Source organism: Protopterus annectens, chromosome 1.part1, assembly GCF_019279795.1.
Source record: "Protopterus annectens isolate FY-2018-M chromosome 1.part1, PAN1.0, whole genome shotgun sequence".
Classification (NCBI taxonomy): Eukaryota; Metazoa; Chordata; order Ceratodontiformes; family Protopteridae; genus Protopterus; species Protopterus annectens.
Window position 1 is genome coordinate 529,119,298 of NC_056726.1, and position 18,102 is coordinate 529,137,399.

Consider the following 18,102-nt stretch of genomic DNA (forward strand, 5'->3'; position numbering starts at 1 on the left):
AAGGCTTTTTGGGTTTTAGAGGAGTCTTAAGCTTAGCATAAGATTTTATGGTGAGGGTAGTCGGTCTGAAGACACCTTCAGAAACCAAAGGTGTTTCTGCAGCAACGGCTTCCCCTACTGCAATGTCGTCGGTAGGGCCTAAGGAAAATGGCTGCGTCGGCCTAGAACTCTCTGCTGGGAGATCCAATGCGGTCTGGGAATCGAATTCAGCGGTAGCCAGGGGCTGCGTAGGCGCCTCACTGAAAACCGGAGAACTGGCGACCGGGCCAGCCGAGGCCTCGGTGTCTGGCTTGGGTCTAGGCTGCCTGTCCTTATCCTTGCATTTTTTATGCACGCCGGTAGTCGGTTGCTCCGACGGCATAGTGTAATTAAATTTCCTACCGTAGTGTCGTGCGAAATCAAAGTGACGCTTTACAGTTCGCTTATTGAACCTAGCACAAAACCGACAACCAGTGACGTCGTGGTCTGGGCCTAGGCAAGGTATACAAAAAGAATGAAAGTCCTTATGAGGTATTTGCTTCCCCACAAGAAATGCAATTGTTAACTTTTTCTGACATCGGACTGAGGCAAGAAAAGGTCCCCCAATGGGGTACTTAACTTTGAAGACTTCGGACTGAAACTCGATTCGAAAATCTCAGGTGTCGGCCGACCGGCACTTGCGAACTGCTTCTGCTTCGGGCACCGCGCGGCAAGAAAGACTGAAGAAAATGGCGTCGGATGCCTCTGATATACCCCTGGTACTCTGATGTCAGGGAAGAAGCGACAGCAACCGACGCCGGACCAAGACTTTGGAATTCTGGCCGACTGCGGGACCGCCTGACGGCAGGATAACCCAAGTGTGATGACTGCAGCAGGGTAACACGATGAACATCAGGCGGTCCTGATTTAAAGGAGCATCCAACAATTTAGCTTTAACATGATCAGGCAAAGATTGCTCCTTAAGCCAAGCATGCCTTCTGAGCGCAGACCCTGTAATAGCAGCCCTGCAAGAGGTCTCTAATGAATCAAAACCACACTGCAAAGCATGTTTTCCAACTTGTTCGGCAGAATGCATTAAATCCTGTAATTCTTTATTTTCCACACAGTCAGGAATCAATATCATTTACTGTTTAAGCAGTCCAGTAACATGTTGCTGATATTTTAACATATGAAACTGGCAGTTTAAAGCCCTAATGGCCAAGGTTGCAGAAGTGTAAACCTTCTTACCCCATCTATCCAGCGCCCTGGAGTCTCCTTCAGAAGGGGTAGGATTTTTAGCAGTAGAAGCCTTAATGCCCTTGGGCCCCTGTGAAATAGTCTCTAGATCTGCAATAGGATTTTTGAAAAGGAACTTGTGGGACTCAGGGACCCTGTAGTATCAGTCAGGTTTTCTGAGAACAGGAGGAAGGGAATAGTACAGTTTTGTACCTACCATAAATGTAGATGTTCGAGTGCTAATACAGCTGCAGTCATAACAGATGGGTTTTCCTGCCGTCAGGCGGGTCCTCGGTCGGCCGAATTCCAAAGTCTAGGTCCGGCGTCGGTTGTCGTCGCCTCTTCCCTGACGTCAGTGCGACAGGGGTATAAAAGAACCAGCCGACGCCATTTTCTTCAGTTTTTCTTGCCCCAGATGTCAGGTGTCCCCAGAAGGAAGGCAAAACATAAATTTATGTAACAATGCAAATGCAATATAATCAAAAAACAGTAGTTGCAAGCAAATACACCATAAAAGAATACCCCAATGAGGTTGTATGAGGAGGTGTTAGCCATTAGGCCTGTCCCAAGAGGGGAAGGAGGGAGGGAAACCTGGACTGCAGCTGTATTAGCACTCGAACATCTACATTTATGGTAGGTACAAAACTGTACTATGTTCATCGTGCATACAGCTGCAGTCATAACAGATGGGTAGAATCCCAAAGCTAATAAAGGGGTGGTAGGCACTAAGTGGAACTAGGAAGAGCCAGGATGCCCTGCAAGACTGCAGTGGCAAAGCCCGCTCTAGTTTTGGAGTATAATGGTAGGTGATACTGCTTGGAGAAAGTATGTACTGAACTCCAAGTGGCTGCTTCCAAAATATCTTTGGTAGGAACCCCCCTGAGGAAAGCTGCAGAGGTAGCTGTGGCCCTTGTGGAGTGAGATGTGATGCCTGTAGGTACAGTTTTACCATGAAGAGAGTAACAAATGCGTATGCAGTGGGCTATCCATTTTGAGATTGTCTGTTTGGAAATAGGCTTCCTTTGAGAACCTGTAGCATAGGACACAAAGAGTTGCTCTGATTTTCTGAAAGGCTTTGTTCTGTCCAAATAATAATGGAGCTGTCTGTGAATGTCCAAGGAATGTAGTAGTCTCTCCCCTTTGTTTTGTGGATTAGGGTAAAAGGTAGGTAAGTGGATAGCCTGATTCAAGGCTACACTGGATACTACTTTTGGCATAAATGAAGGATTGGTTCATAAGGAAACTCTGTCCTGATGGAAAATGATGAAAGGCTGCACAACCATGAGGGCTTGTAGTTCCAAAACCCTGCGTGCTGAGGTGACAGCTAGAAGGAAGGCTGTTTTCCATGACAAATATTGCAGATCTGTTGAAGCAGCTGGCTCAAAAGGAGGCAGGGTTAGTTTTTCTAGAATGAAATTGAGGTCCCAAGCAGGTACTGGTTGCTTCCTTGGGGGTTTTATATTCTTAGCCCCTCTGAGGAACTGTCTTAAGAGAGGGTGAGAGAATAAAGGAGGATCAGTGTTGTACTCTGCAGAAATGGCTGAGGCATGGATTTTGATGGAGGAGAATGAAAGTCCACTGCTTAGCAGCTCGGCTAAGTACTGTAATATTTGAGGTAAATTCAGTATTCCAGGATTCTGACCCTTTTTCTGATTCCAGGCACAAAACCGTTTCCATTTTGCGGAGTAGGCTTTTCTAGTAGAAGGCCTTCTGTCCTCCAAAATGACATCCTGCACCTCCTTGGAGAGTAGAGTCTGCTGTGAATTCAAGGAATCCTCCATGCAGCTAGATTGAGTGTTTTTAGCTGACTGTGAAGAGTTTTGAAGTTGTGCTGAGTCAGTAGAAGAGGCATTAGAGGCAGGATCCATGGTGGGGAATGCGTCAGGCTCCTCAGGAGTGGGTACCAGTGTTGTCTTGGCCAGTCTGGAGCGATGAGAATCATCTTTGGTCTGTCTGCTCTGGCTTTTAATAGAACTTTGGCCAGCAGTGGAAGAGGTGGAAAGGCATAAACCGTCATTGTTGTCCAACTGAAAGAGAGTGCGTCCACTTTCCAGGCCTGTGGATGAAAGGTCCTTGAGCAGAATTTTGTCAATTGGTAATTTCTGTGGGTGGCAAAGAGATCTATGTCTGGCCTTCCCCATGCTTGAATTATCATTGTAAAAACTTGAGGATGCAAATTCCATTCATGTGGATCTGTCATATTTCTGCTCAGGTTGTCTGCCAGTGTGTTTTCCTTCCCTGGCAGGAATTGTGCTTGAAGTTGGATTTGCAATTCCAGAGCCGTGTTCCAAAGGGACATGGCTAGTCTGCACATGGGGTATGAATGAATTCCTCCCTGTTTGTTTATGTACCACATCACTGTGGTGTTGTCTGTCCTTATCAATAGCTGGCCTGGATACAGTAGGTCTTTGAAAGCCATAATAGCATTTATTACTGCTAGCATTTCCTTTTGATTGATGTGTAGGTGCTTTGCTTTTTGTGACCATTTGCCCTGAATGCACCGATCTGTCATGTGCGCCCCCCAGGCGTAGTCAGAGGCGTCTGTTGTGATGACTTGATTTGCTTGAGGCTTGCAGAATAGGAGACCTAAGTTTCTTTGGCATGCTTGAGCCCACCACAGAAATTCCTTTTGAAGACATGGAATCAGTGGTATGATTGTTTCCAAACTGTGGCTGTGTTGAGACCATAAGTTTTTTAGGTACCACTGAAGTTTCCTCATATGCAGCTTTGCACATGGGATTAGCAGGATGCAAGATGCCATGAATCCCAGAGCCTGCAGGATTTTCCTTGCAGTCAGCCTGGTGAAGGTTGCCAGTTTTCTGAAGTACTGAGTTAATTGCCCTTGTTTCTCTGGCGTGAGGTAGGCCATCTGGGTGTTTGTATCCAAGCTGGCACCCAAGAAAATTATTATTTGAGAGGGTATTAGTCTTGACTTCTTTTTGTTGACTGTGTATCCCAGAGATTTCAACAACATTATTACAAACGCCAGGTGTTTCAGAAGAGTGTGTTTGCTGTTCGCTTGGATCAGGCAGTTGTCCAAATATGGGTATATTTGTATCCCTTGAAGTCTGCAGAAGGCAATTACTGATGCCAGGCATTTCGTGAACACTCTGGGCGCAGTAGATAAGCCAAAGGGCAATGCAGAGAATTGATAATGGGATGAACCTGCAAGAAATCTGAGGTATCTTCTGCAATCTTGTCTGATTGGGACATGCAGGTATGCCTCCTTGAGGTCCAATGTTACCAGCCAAGACTCCATGCCCAGCATGGGAAGAAGCTGCTGTAATGTGAGCATCTTGAACTTTGGTACGAGTAAATATGTGTTTAGGATGGATAGGTCCAAAATAGGTCTCCAGTCTTTGCCCTTCCTTGGTACCAGGAATAGTCTGGAATAAAAACCTTGACCCTGTTCTTGTGCAGGTACCTCTTGAATAGCTTTCATGTCCATGAGATCTGAAATTTGTTTTTGTGCCTCTGCCCTTTGATTGTGTGGCAGGTTTGGCATGCCTCTCATTTTTGGAAGGGTGTGAAAGTGGAATCTGTAGCCTCTGTCTATAATGTCCAGGATCCATTTGTCTTATGACAATATGCCAATATTTCGAAAATAATGCCAGTTTTCCACCTAAAGGTGCTGCCATTTGAGCCTTGCTTGGCACGCAAAGGGGAAAGTCATTGGGTCTGCTTTCTGAATGGCTGTGAACTATCCTCACCCCCTCTTGGTGTAGGTGTTTGCCATTGTCTGCCTCTAAATGATCCTTGAGATTTCCCTCTACTTCTCGGGTGCCTGTATCTACCTCTTTGAGGTCTGTCCGTGGCTGGAAAGGACCAATTTTTTGAAGGCCAATTTCTACTGAAGCGTGGTGGTTGTACCTGTAGGAAATCTTTCACTGTTTGCATTGATTTTGCCTTTTCCTCCATTTTCTTTAATACCTCCTCAGCTTTAACATCAAACAATACATCTTTTTGAAGAGGTGCATCTAGTAATTTAGCTTTGACATGATCTGTTAAGGTTTGCTCTTTGAGCCAAGCATGTCTACGTATGACTGATCCTGTAACAGCAGCTCTACAAGAGGCCTCTAAAGCATCAAAACCACATTGCAAGGTATGTTTACCCACTTGCTCTGCACTATGCAACAAATCCTGCAACTCCTTCAAGTCTGGTTGTTCAGGTTGTGACATTTTGCTTTTCAACTGAGATAACAAAAACTGTTGATACTTTAACATATGGAACTGACAGTTTAATGCCCTCATGGTTAAGGTGGCCGAGGTGTATACCTTTTTCCCCCCACCTTTCTAAAGCTCTGGAATCTCTCTCTGAAGGTAATGGATTTTTGGTAGTGGAGGCCTTTATTCCCTTGGGACCCTGTGAAATAGTTTCTGGGTCAGCCGCATGGCTTTTGTATAGGAATTGGTGTGAATCAGAAACCCGGTAATACCTGTCAGGCTTGACTGGAGCTGGAGGTAAAGAATCTGGGTTAAGGCTGGCCTCTGAATACACATCATCTAGTATGTCTAAGACAAGAGGTATAGCCAGAGGCCTGTGCTGAGGGAGCAAGAGGAAATCCCTGAGCCTTTTCTTGGAGTCTGAGTACTCTTGGCCTTCCCAGTGGAAGTGTTCCCTCAAGGTATGCAAGGTTTCCCCAAAAGAGTAATCCTCAGGGGGGAGACAGAGGGAATGGACTCCTCTGCATCAGAATCTTCGAAAGGGGAGTAAGAATGTTCCTGGTCCTCAGAATGTTCTGAAATAATGGTGGCCTGGTCCGAGGAAGGGTATTCTTCCTCCACTCTGGGCCTTTTGTCCGAGGGGGCCTGAGAACCCCTGATAAGAGTAATTAAATCCTCAGCCATTTTGAGCATCTGCTTTTTAGGCATGGGGCCTTGAGAGGGGCCCTGTGGAGCTTGTCTTTTAGAATGCATGGCTGCTTTAGATTTAGTGTAAGCCTTAATGGAAAAAGAAGAAGGCCTGAAGACACCTTGAGAGGTGGCAGGCCTGTCTGAACTCTGAGTTTCCCCGCCAAGAGTGGCTTTGGTATCTGTAGTCGGGGTGTGGGCCGAAGAGCCTGCGACCTCGGGCACAGAAGACACCGCTAATGAAGTGTCATCGGTAGTCAGGGGCTGCGTAGGCGCCTCGCTGAGAACCGGAGCACATGTAGTCGGCTTTAGCGTGGTGTCGGTAGAAGTCGCGGACCTCGTATGTCGGTCCTTATCTTTACGTCGTTTACTCAAAACTGGAGTCGGAGTATCCGACGACATGTTGTAATTAAACTTTTTGCCAAAATAGTGTTGGGCGAACTCCGCCTGACGCTTAATAGTGCGTCTGTTGAATGTAGCACAAAAACGACAGGCCGAGACGTCGTCTGGGCCTAAGCAAGGTATACAGAGGGAATGGAAATCCTTATGCGGTATTTGCTTCCCACATGAAATGCAATTATTAACTTTGTCTGACATCGGTCTGAGGCAAGAAAAGTTTCCCCAACGGGGTACTTAGCTTTCAAGAAGTCTTCGGTTGAAAAATATTCGTAATCTCAGGAGCTGGCCGACCGGCACTTGCGAACTGCATCTGCTTCGGGCACTGCGCGGCAAGAAAGACAGAAGAAAATGGCGTTGGCTGGTTCTTTTATACCCCTGTCCCACTGACGTCAGGGAAGAAGCGACGACAACCGACGCCGGACCTAGACTTTGGAATTCGGCCGACCGAGGACCCACCTGAAGGCAGGAAAACCCATCTGTTATGACTGCAGCTGTATGCACGATGAACATCAGGGGCTAAACTAGATTCTGAGAAAGCATCCACAATGTCTAGTACAGGAGGAATAGCTAAAGGCCTATGCTGAGGTAGGAGAAGGAAATCCCTAAGCATCTTTTTTGAATCAGAAAAATCATGGCTTTCCCAGTGGAAATGCTCCCTTAGAGTATTGTAAGGTTTCCCCAAAAGAAAAATCCCCAGGAGGGGAAGCACAGGGAATTCATCACAAACTTCATAAGTAGGCAAGGACAAATCCAGATCATCAGAAGAGTCAGAAAAAAACAGAATCCTGATCAGAAGATTCATAATCAACTTCAGTCCTAGGCCTCTTAGAAAGGGAGGGGTTGGCTACCCCTGATTAGAGTGATTAGATCTTCAGCCATTCTTATCATTTGTTTTTTAGGCATAGAGGCCTGAGCATGTAGCCTGGGCGTTGGTTTTTTAGACATGGATCGAGATTTAGGCCTAAGTAATGAAGGCGGCATCGATTTAATATGCAAGTCCATAGGCCTGAATACACCCTCAGAAGCCGGTGCCTGCAAAGCGGCTCCGGACCCATCCAAGGTAGAGACATCCGCGGGTTCCATAGTTGAAGCATCTCGCGGCATACCAGACTCCAAATGGGTCTCAGTAGAGGCCTGCGAATCAGAAGTAGCGGGTATCAGGGGCTGCAAAAGCACCTCATTGAGTACCAGCGAAATGGCGACTGGCTTAGAAGCGTCGTCAGGAGTTTTGGACCTCAGCGGCCTGTCTCTGTCTTTATCTTTGTGTTTTTTCGGAATCCCGGTAGTCGGATGGCAAACCAACGACATTTCTGGATAATTAAACCGAGAACCAAAATATTTAGAGGCGAAAATATATTGACGACTGATATTGCGCTGATTAAATAAAGCACAAAACCGACAGCAAGGTACGTCGTGGTAAGGGCCTAGGCAAGGAATACAGTACGAATGAAAATCTTTATGAGGTATTTGCTTTCCACAAGTAAAGCAATTATTAACTTTTACTGACATCGGTAAGGAGCAAGAAAAAGTTTCCCCAACGGGGTACTTGGCTTTAGTTGAAGACTTTGGTTCTAAAACTCGAAAATGAAAATTTCAGGAGTCAGCCAACCGGCACTTGCGAACTGCTTCCGCTTCGGGCACCGCACGGCAAGAAAGACAGATGTAATGGCATCGGCTGCATGTTTTATACCCCTGATGACCTGACATCATGCAAAGGACAGCAACCAACGCAGGACCCAAGACTTTGTTAATCAGGCCGACTGAGGGCTACCTGCAAGCAGATAACCCAAATGTAATGACTGCAACAGTGAAACACGAAGAACATCCCTGTAATATCTATCAGGTTTTCTGAGAGCAGGATGTAGAGAGTCAGGGGCCAAGCTAAATTCCAAAAAGGCATCGTCAATAATGTCCAGCACAGGAGGGATAGCTAAAGGCCTGTGTTGGGGCAGGAGTAAGAAATCTCTAAGCCTCTTTTTAGAATAGAGTAATCCTGTCTTTCCCAGTGAAAATGCTCCCTAAGAGTCTGCAAGGTTTCACCAAAAGAAAGGACAGAAGTATCAGCAGCAAATTCAGTCCAAGATCTCTTAGAGGGGGAAGGTTGGCTTCCCCTGATTAAAGTAATAAGGTCTTCATCCATTCTTATTTGTTTTTAGGCATAGAGGCCTAAACATGTGGTGTGGGCGTCGGTTTCCTAGGCATGGTTTGAGTTTTAGGCCTAGAAGAAGAAGATGGTGTCGGTTTAATATGCAAGTCAGTAGGCCTGAATACACCCTCAGAAGCCGGTGCCTGCACAGCGGCTCCGGACCCTTCCAAGGTAGAGATCTCCGCAGGTTTCACAGTTGAAGCATCTCGTGGCATACCAGACTCCGAATGGGTCTCAGTACAGGCGGGCGAATCCGAAGTAGCGGTTATCAGGGGCTTCAAAAGCGCCTCACTGGGTACTGGCGAACTGGCGACTAGCTTAGGAGAAGCATCTTTGGCAGCTTTGGACCTAGGCGGCCTGTCTCTGTCTTTATCTTTGCGTTTTTTCGGAATGCCGGTAGTCTGGTGGCTTATCAAAGACATATCTGGATAACTGAACCGAGTACCAAAATATTTAGAAGCGAAAATGTACAGACTAATAGTTCGGGGTTTAAATAAGCCACAAAATGTACAGTTGTGTACTTACCATAAATGTAGATGTTAGAGTGTATTCACTGTTGCAGTCATTACACTTGGGTTATCTGCTGGCAGGCTACCCGCAGTAGGCCTGAATTCCAAAGTCCTGGTCTGGCGTCAGTTGCTGTCACCTCTTCCCTGATGTCAGTGCGCCAGGGATATAAAAGATGCAGCCGATGCCATTTTCTTCAATTTTTCTTGCCCCAGATGTCAGGTGCCCCCAAAAGGGTAGGCTAAAAAACATTGCTTATAAAAGCATGCACAAAAATAAACAATACCTTCATCTACAAGCAAATACACCACATAGGTTGTATAGAATAGAGAAGTACAGATAAGTCCCAGCAAAGAAAGGAGGTTGGTGGGTGGGTAACCTGGACTGCAACAATTAATACACTCGAACATCTACATTTATGGTAGGTACACAACTGTACTATGTTCATCGTGTTTCACTGCTGCAGTCATTACACTTGGGTTGAATCCCAAAGCTGAGGTTGGGTGGCTGGGTCTTAATAGAATTAGGAGTAGCTATAAGGCCCTGCAGAACTGCAGTGGCAAATCCTGCACTGGATTTAGAGTAAAGAGGTAAGTGGTAGTGCTTAGTAAAAGTGTGCACTGAAGTCCAAGTTGCAGCCTCCAAAATATCCTTGGTTGGTACTCCTCTGAGGAAGGCTGCTGAGGTGGCTGCTGCCCTGGTAGAATGTGGTCTAATGCCCTTAGGCACTGATTTGCCATGTTGTGAATAGCAGAAACGAATGCAGTGTCCTACCTATTTTGAAATAGTCTGCTTTGAGATAGCCTTTCCTTGTGATCCTGCAGAATATGCCACTAAAAGTTGCTCAGTCTTTCTGAAAGCTTTAGTTTTGTCCAAGTAGAAGCGTAGCTGTCTGTGTATGTCCAAAGAATGCAGAAGTCTCTCCCCTTTATTCTGTGGGTTTGGGTAAAAAGTAGGCAAATGAATGGTTTGGTTAAGAGCCACACTGGACACTACCCTAGGCATAAATGTTGGGTTTTTCCTTAGAGAAACCCTGTCCAGATGGAAGATAATAAAAGGTTCCAAAGCCATTAATGCCTGTAACTCTGAGACTCTTCTTGCTGAAGTTATTGCTAGGAGCAGAGCTGTTTTCCATGATAAGAATTTTATCTCAGCTGTATTGGCTGGCAAAAAAGGAGGCAGTGAGAGTTTTTCCAAGACAAAATTGAGGTCCCATGCAGGTATTGGTGCTCTCCTTGGAGGTCTTATGTTTTTGGCCCCCCTGAGGTACTGCCTAAGCAATGGATGTGAAAAAATAGGTGGGTCCGTATTGTAATGAGCTGAAATGGCAGAGGCATGGATCTTAACTGATGAGAAGGATAGGCCTTTGTCCAGCATCTCAGTTAGATAGATATTGTAAAATCTGAGGAATATTTGGAACAAGCGTGTCAATTCCTTGTGCCTGGTTCCAAGCACAGAATCTCTTCCATTTTTCTGCTTAAGATTTTCTGGTGCTGGGCCTCCTGGCCTCCAAAATAACATCCATAACCGCTTTAGAGAGAGGTGTATTCTGAATGGTTACACTATCCGCCATGCAGCTAGATTTAGGGTTCTGAGTTGGCTGTGCAGGATCTGATTGTTTTGTTGGGTCAGTAAATGAGGAATTTGAGGCAATGTCCAGGCTGGGCCTTGAGACAAGCTCCTTAGGAGTGGGTACCAGTGTTGGCGTGGCCAATCTGGGGCAATCAGTTTCATTTGTGGCTTCTCTTGTCTGACCTTTAGGAGTACCTTGGAGAGGAGAGGCAGTGGAGGAAAGGCATATACTGTAAGGTTGTTCCAGCTGAATGACAAAGCATCCACTTTCCATGCTTGTTTGTGATAACTCCTTGTTAAGAATCTCTGAAGTTGGCAGTTGTGAGGGGAGGCAAAAAGATCTATGTCTGGGCATCCCCATTTCCTTGTTATCATGTTGAAGACTTGTGGATCTAGTTCCCACTCGTGAGGATCCATGAGGATTCTGCTTAGTTCGTCTGCCAGAGCATTTGTTTTTCCTGGCAGGAATTGTGCTTGCAGGTGTACTTGGTAAGTCAATGCTGTGTTCCACAAAATCATGGCTTGTCTGCAGAGGGGATAGGAATGTGTGCCCCCCCCCTGCTTGTTTATATACAACATGACTGTGGTGTTGTCCGTCTTTATCAGCAGCTGTCCTGGATGAAGTAGGTCCTTGAAGGCTGTCAGGGCATTTTGTGCAGCTAGCATCTCTTTTTGTCTTTTTGATTGATATGAAGATGCCTTTGGCTTGCGGGCCATGTGCCCTGAATACATTTTCCTGCCATGTGGGCCCGCATCTGTTGTTAGTGTTTGCCTGGCTGTGGGTAAAGTGAATGGCTGTCCCTTGTTGTGGTGACAGGCCTGTGCCCACCATCGAAACTCCTGTTGCAGGCAGGGAATGAGTGAAATTAATGATTCCAGGCTGTGGCAATGTTGAGTCCAAACACTTCTTAGATACCATTGTAGTTTCCTCATATGCAGTCTTGCATATGGAATTAGCAGAATTGCAGGAGGCCATGTAGCCCAGAGCCTGTAGAATTTTTCTTGCAGATAACTGGGTCTTTGTTGCCATGCTTTCTAAGTAAGAAGTCAGTTGCCTTTGTTTGTCTGGCATGAGATACGTCATCTGGGCAGTTGTATTTAAGCTTGCACCCAGGAATATTCTCTCTTGAGAGGGTACTAGTTTTGATTTATTTTCGTTTACTGTGTACCCTAAGCAAATAAGTAATCTTTTTACAAACGCCAGATGCTTTAGTAGAATGTCTTTGGTCTCTGCTTGAATAAGGCAGTCGTCCAAGTAGGGATATATTTGAATTCCTCTTTGTCTGCAAAATGCAATTACTGGTGCCAGGCATTTTGTGAAGACCCTGGGCGCAGTAGATAAGCCAAAGGGCAGTGCAGAGAATTGGTAGTGCATTGAGCCAGCTATGAATCTGAGGTATCTTCTGCAAGACTGTCTGATTGGGACATGCAGGTATGCCTCTTTGAGGTCCAAAGTTACAAGCCAAGCCTTCTTTGCCCAGCATGGGCAGAAGCTGCTGCAGAGTCAACATTTTGAATTTCGGAACGTCCAGAAAAGTATTTAGAATAGACAGGTCCAGAATTGGTCTCCATGCTTTGTCCTTTCTTGATACTAAGAAAAGTCTTGAGTAAAATCCTTGTCCCTGCTCTCGTTGTGGCACTGGCTGAATAGCCCTCATGTCCATGAGAGATGAAACTTGTTTTTGTGCCTCTGCCCACTGATTGTGTGGCAGGTCTGGCATACCTTTTGCCTTTGGAAGGGTGTGAAAGTGGAACCTGTAGCCCAGTTGTCCTGGGTGATCATGTGCCAATTTTGTGGAAAAAGTGCTAGCTTTCCCCCTACGGGTGCTGCCAAAAGATAAATGCTTGGCACTGGCAGAGGGAAGTCATTGGAACTGTTTCCTACATGGCTGACTTGTCTTCTCCGCTTTTGGAGGTAGAAGCACCCCATTGTTTGGGCCTGTATGAGTTCTGGGGCTGTTATCTGCCTACAGGGCATCTGTATCGGCCTCTTTGTGGCCTGTCTGACACGGGAAAGGACCAATTCTTACAAGGCCAGTTCCTGCTAAATCTGGGTGGCTGTATATGTAAGAAATCCTTTATTGTCTGCATAGATTTAGCTTTATCCTCCATTTTCTTCACCACCTCTTCCGCCTTAACACCAAACAAAGTATCATGCTATAATGGAGCATCCAATAATTTTGCTTTAACATGATCAGGCAGAGTCTGTTCCTTTAACCAAGCATGCCTTCTAATGACAGAAACTGTAACAGCAGCCCTGCAAGAGGCCTCTAGTGAATCATAACCACATTGCAAAGTATGCTTTCCCACTTGTTCAGCTGCATGCAATAAATCCTGCATTTCCTTGTTCTCAGAACATTCAGAATTTGTTAACATTTTCTGTTTTAGCAGAGACCTTAAGTATTGCTGATATTTAAGCATATGAAACTGACAATTTAAAGCCCTTACAGCCAAGGTAGGAGAAGTGTAAACTTTTTTCCCCCATCTGTCCAGTGCCCTTGAATCTCTAAATGAGGGGACAGGGTTTTTTTTGCAGTAGTGGCCTTGACCCCTTTGGGACCCTGAGAAATAATTTCTGGGTCAGCAGCAGGGTTTTTATATAGAAATTTATGAGAATCTGGAACCCTGTAGTATCTGTCTGGCTTTACAGGTGCAGGAGGTAAAGAGTCGGGAGACAGGCCAGACTCTGAAAATACATCATCTACATTGTCTACAGCAGGTGGAATAGCAAGAGGTCTGTGCTGAGGTAGTAAAAGAAAGTCTCTGAGCCTTTTCTTAGATTCTGAGTAATCTTGGCTCTCCCAATGGAAATGCTCCCTCATGGTATGCAGGGTTTCCCCAAAGGAGTAATCCTCAGGAGGAGAAGCTGAAGGAATAGATTCTTCAGCATCAGAATCCTCATAGGGAGGAATAGAGTATCCCTGTTCTGAAGAGGAGTCAGAGGAAATGGAAACCTGATTAGAGGAATCATATTCAGTGTCCTGCCTAGGCCTCTTATCAGGAGGGGGATGGGAACCCCTGATCAACGTAATTAGGTCTTCGGCCATTTTGAGCATCTGTTTCTTAGGCATGGAAGTCTGACCTGGAGAATGTTGTACTTGTTTCCTTGTCTTTAAAACTGTTTTAGTTTTTGTCTTGGATGATATAAAGCTGTGTAGGTCTGAAAACACCCTCAGAAGCCAATGCCTGCTCACCGGCTCCGGACCCATCTGAGGGATTAGTTTCTGAAGGCCCAAAACCTTGAGTATCCAGTGGCCTAGCTGTCTCCACGTGGGAGGCGGCCTGTGGCTCTGAGGTAGCGGGTGTCAGGAGCTGTGAAAGCACCTCACTGAGAACCAGCGACTGGCCTAGAAGAGGCTTCATCGTCGGTTTTGGACCTCAGATGCCTGTCCTTTTCTTTTTCCTTGCGCTTTTTATGAACTCTGGTCGTCGGCTGTTCCGACGGCATTATATAGTTAAACCTTCGGCCAATGTAATGAAACGCAAAACCGTACCGACGCTTAACAGTGCGTTGGTTAAATCTAGCACAAAACCGACAACTAGCAATGTCGTGGTCAGGGCCTAGGCAAGGAATACAGTAAGAATGAAAATCCTTATGAGGTATTTGCTTCCCTCAAGAAATACAACTGTTAACTTTTTCTGACATCGGTCTGGAGCAAGAAAAAAGTTTCCCCAACGGGGTACTTAGCTTTTTTGAAGACTTCGGATCTGAAATTCAATTTCGAAAATCTCAGGAGTCGGCCGACCGGCACTTGCGAACTGCTTTTGCTTCGGGCACCGCGCGGCAAGAAAGACTGAAGAAAATGGCATCGGCTGCATCTTTTATACCCCTGGCGCACTGACGTCAGGGAAGAGGTGACAGCAACAGACTCCGGACCAGGACGGAATTCAGGCCGACTGCGGGTAGCCTGCCAGCAGGATTACCCAAGTGTAACGACTGCAACAGTGAAACACGATGAACATCCAACAGCGAGGTACATCGTGGTCAGGGCCTAGGCAATGTATACAGTATGAATGAAAATCCTTATTAGGTATTTGCTTTCCACAAGAAATACAATTATTGACTTTTACTGACATCGGTTTAGAGCAAGAAAAAGTTTTCCCAACGGGGTACTTAGCTTTAGTTGAAGACTTCGGTTCTGAACCTCGAAAGCGAAAATTTCAGGAGTTGGCTGCCTGGCACTTGCGAACTGCTTCTGCTTCAGGCATCGCACGGCAAGTAAGACTGATGTAATGGCGTCGGCTGCATGTTTTATACCCCTGACTACCTGACGTTATGGAAGATGAGACAGCAACCGATGCAGGACCCAAGACTTGGATAATCAGGCCGACTGAGGGCTACTGCAAGCAGATAACCCAAATGTGATGACTGCAACAGTGAAACATGAAGATCATCATACATTCTACTCTTCTTTCATAACCAACTGGTGCTCTGGTGGAAGTGCCTGGTTGATGCTTGTTATGGGCTACCGAGTCTGTTTTTCACTTTGGTGGGATATAAGGGCTTATGGCACGACAGCCTCCTAAAGGGCACCATTTGAGACCTTAGCTGTAACAGACATCACAACTAGATGGATGTTTCACTGCTTTTGTACAGCTCAGGGCTTTTGCACCTAAAAGCCTCAAATAAAGTAGCACATACGATCTTCCTTTCTTTGAAACACTCCAACAGTCTTTTTTTTTTTTTTTTTTTTTTTTAATGTGTACCAGTACTACCCTTCTGGTGTGAGTTTACAGACAAGACAAGACAGCCTAAAGAGGCAGCAAGTCTCTCTTTTGTCCAGTACACCTTGAGGGCCTCCTGTCTTCTCTTAAATTTTTTTTAGATAAAACCCTTGGCAAACTGACCATTAGCTGTGCCATGCTCTATACCTAGGCAGTAAACACACTGATCATGATTATTTTTATGAGGAATCTGAGGCCTGCAGTCACATGTAATTTTCTTTGGGGTGAACATCCAATTTAGCACAAAATTTAAGGAAAAACACAAATATTCTGCGATAAGGTGGATACAAAAGGCTCCCCGATACACATCTGCCCCAGCTCTCAGAATCATAGGTTTGGACCAGTTCTAGACTGCTATACACACTTCTCATACAATCAACAAAGGAAGAAACAAAAAAAATGACACAAGTAAACACCACCAATATATCAGATATGTAAAGACATCTGAGGTAAGGTGGCATTAGCCCAACACCAAGGAGGGCAGCTCAGCTCTGAAAGCCAGGCCAGACAATGGTCAGCAGCAGACATGTTGTTAGGACTACAACAGTAACCCACACAAAGAACATGCTGCAAATATACCTCCAAAATGAAAAATATCAATGAAATAGCTCAAAATGCAGAAACAGCAAATACTGACGCACAAAAAGACAATATGACAAAACAATGAAGGTGATTTTTACAGTAAGGAAGTGTGGTGAGACAGGGAACAGTCCTCATGTGAATACTCTACTATGTGTGTCAATACTGGGCATGTGTGTCCACATTCTAAGCTAGGCATAACTAGCAGATACACAAGAGACATTTTACCATGGGAAAAAACATGCATATGGTTAACATAAACATATGCATACACACACATATCAATACACACACACATCAATACACACACACATCAATACACACACACACTGTGTGTGTGTGTGCGTAGATATATATATATATATATATATATATATATATATATGTTTTTCCCCCCAGACAGCAAGTCAATAACATCCATGTCCATAGAGTTTTAATACTCTGCATTAGCTCTACTTATTGCTGAAAGTGAGAGAGAGATGCAAAACAGAAATGATTAAAAACCAATATGCATCTGATGTACTATGTGGTATCACGAAGCTTGGCAGTATAGGCTATAATGCAATTAAATCCCCTGCTCACTGTATTGATGCCTTACTTCAAAGGATACCTAACATGTCCCAGCATACTTCAAAGGATACCTGACATGTCCCAGCAGCAATCAACAATAACCCCTGAAATTAAAATGAACATTTTTCACTTCAACATGACATCCAAAGCTGACAAAGTCAAGCTGTGCAGAACTCTAATTAGGGGCAAATATGGTGTCAAACAAGATCCTAATCAGTGCAGAAATGCATGCTCTGCAGCAGATAATCTAATCTGCATTCCAAGTTGCTGTTTACATTATTACAAAAGCAGAGCCAACACACTAAAAAATACTTACAGGTGAACCAAAGTGCTGTGACTGCAATGGTGCTGTTGGTGTTGGGATAGAAGTTAAACTTGACTGAGAGGAATTCTGCTGCTGCTGTTCTGATGTAGGGGTGACAGGTAGTTGAGGCTGTAGTTGTGGAGGCAGCTGAGTCTGTGGTGGTGTAGGAGTCTGCCTTGGAGGTTGCTGTATGGGTTGAGCCTGCGATGGTCCCGTTGACATTGCTGGTGATGTTACCATTTGTGCCTGTGGTTGCTGAGGAGTTATATTTGGTGGTGTATGGTGAGGAGTTGGTGTTAGACTCTGAACTGGAGACGGTGAATTCTGGTGAAGTGAAGGCTGAGTGAGAGATGGGCAGTGCATCTGGGTCCCTTGAGACCCTGAACTTAAAGTGGTTGAAGTGTTTGCTGGAAGAGTTGAATTTGGCATTTGAGGCTGTCAAAAGGAAAAAAGGTCCTCAGTCTTCAAAAAATGACAAACACAAATGAGCTCAGGAAAAAAAATCTTTATCTTGGCATATTCTGAGAGAACTTATGTAATCACAAACCTGTCTTAAATTCTTCTAAAAAAATCATTTGTTTCTTCATTAAAATCATTCAATGCTAAATGAAGACATTATTTTTAACACACTACAGTGACAGAGGAGGGAGAGAAGAAAATTATGCAGCAGCACTCACCACATAAGCAAGCCACAGTGCAAAAATTAAACTTGTGGAAGTAACGGATCACAGCTCAAGTTTCAATTACAAGGTAAGCTGGAGTCGCATTAAATATGATTTAACTGATGATGGGGTTATTAACAGTACTACCCTGCCTGTTACGTGAAGGATGGGAAATTATTTCATCAGTTCAGTTTCAGAGAACAACCATTCAGTTAGCTCTCAAGTCCATGGTAATGCAGATTTATTTAATCACTCAAGGAAATAAAGGTGTTCTGTAAATCCCTGAATTTATAAGGGCAGAGGTATCTTACCTGTTATCCTTGCACTTTAAGATGAGGGACTGCTAAAAGACTATGAAAAGTATGTCAGATCTCTCAGCTTCCACTGGCACTCACCAACCTGGTAAGAATTCTATGCAATGTTTGTTTTAAAAGTATGACTGCTCACAGCTTTTGTACTGGTCTAAAACCAGTTTGGACAAACTGCTTTACAAATTTAACTACTCTAATTTATATTCCACCTATAATGTGTTGAAAATGATGTAAACCTCTTCAATTATTCTATATAACAATTCATTCAGAAGTAGTTTTATG

The 18,102-nt window shown here is 44.8% G+C and overlaps 1 protein-coding gene across 2 annotated transcripts in view; it reads right to left on the reverse strand.

Moving 5' to 3' along the window:
• EP300 (E1A binding protein p300) overlaps positions 1-18,102 on the reverse strand; it is a 1,713,356-nt gene that overhangs the window by 686,136 nt on the left and 1,009,118 nt on the right. For both annotated transcript variants that reach the window (XM_044076495.1, XM_044076487.1), the window contains exon 14: positions 16,860-17,282. In XM_044076495.1, the coding sequence (XP_043932430.1) occupies positions 16,860-17,282 (423 nt within the window). The remainder of the gene's footprint in view (positions 1-16,859; positions 17,283-18,102) is intronic.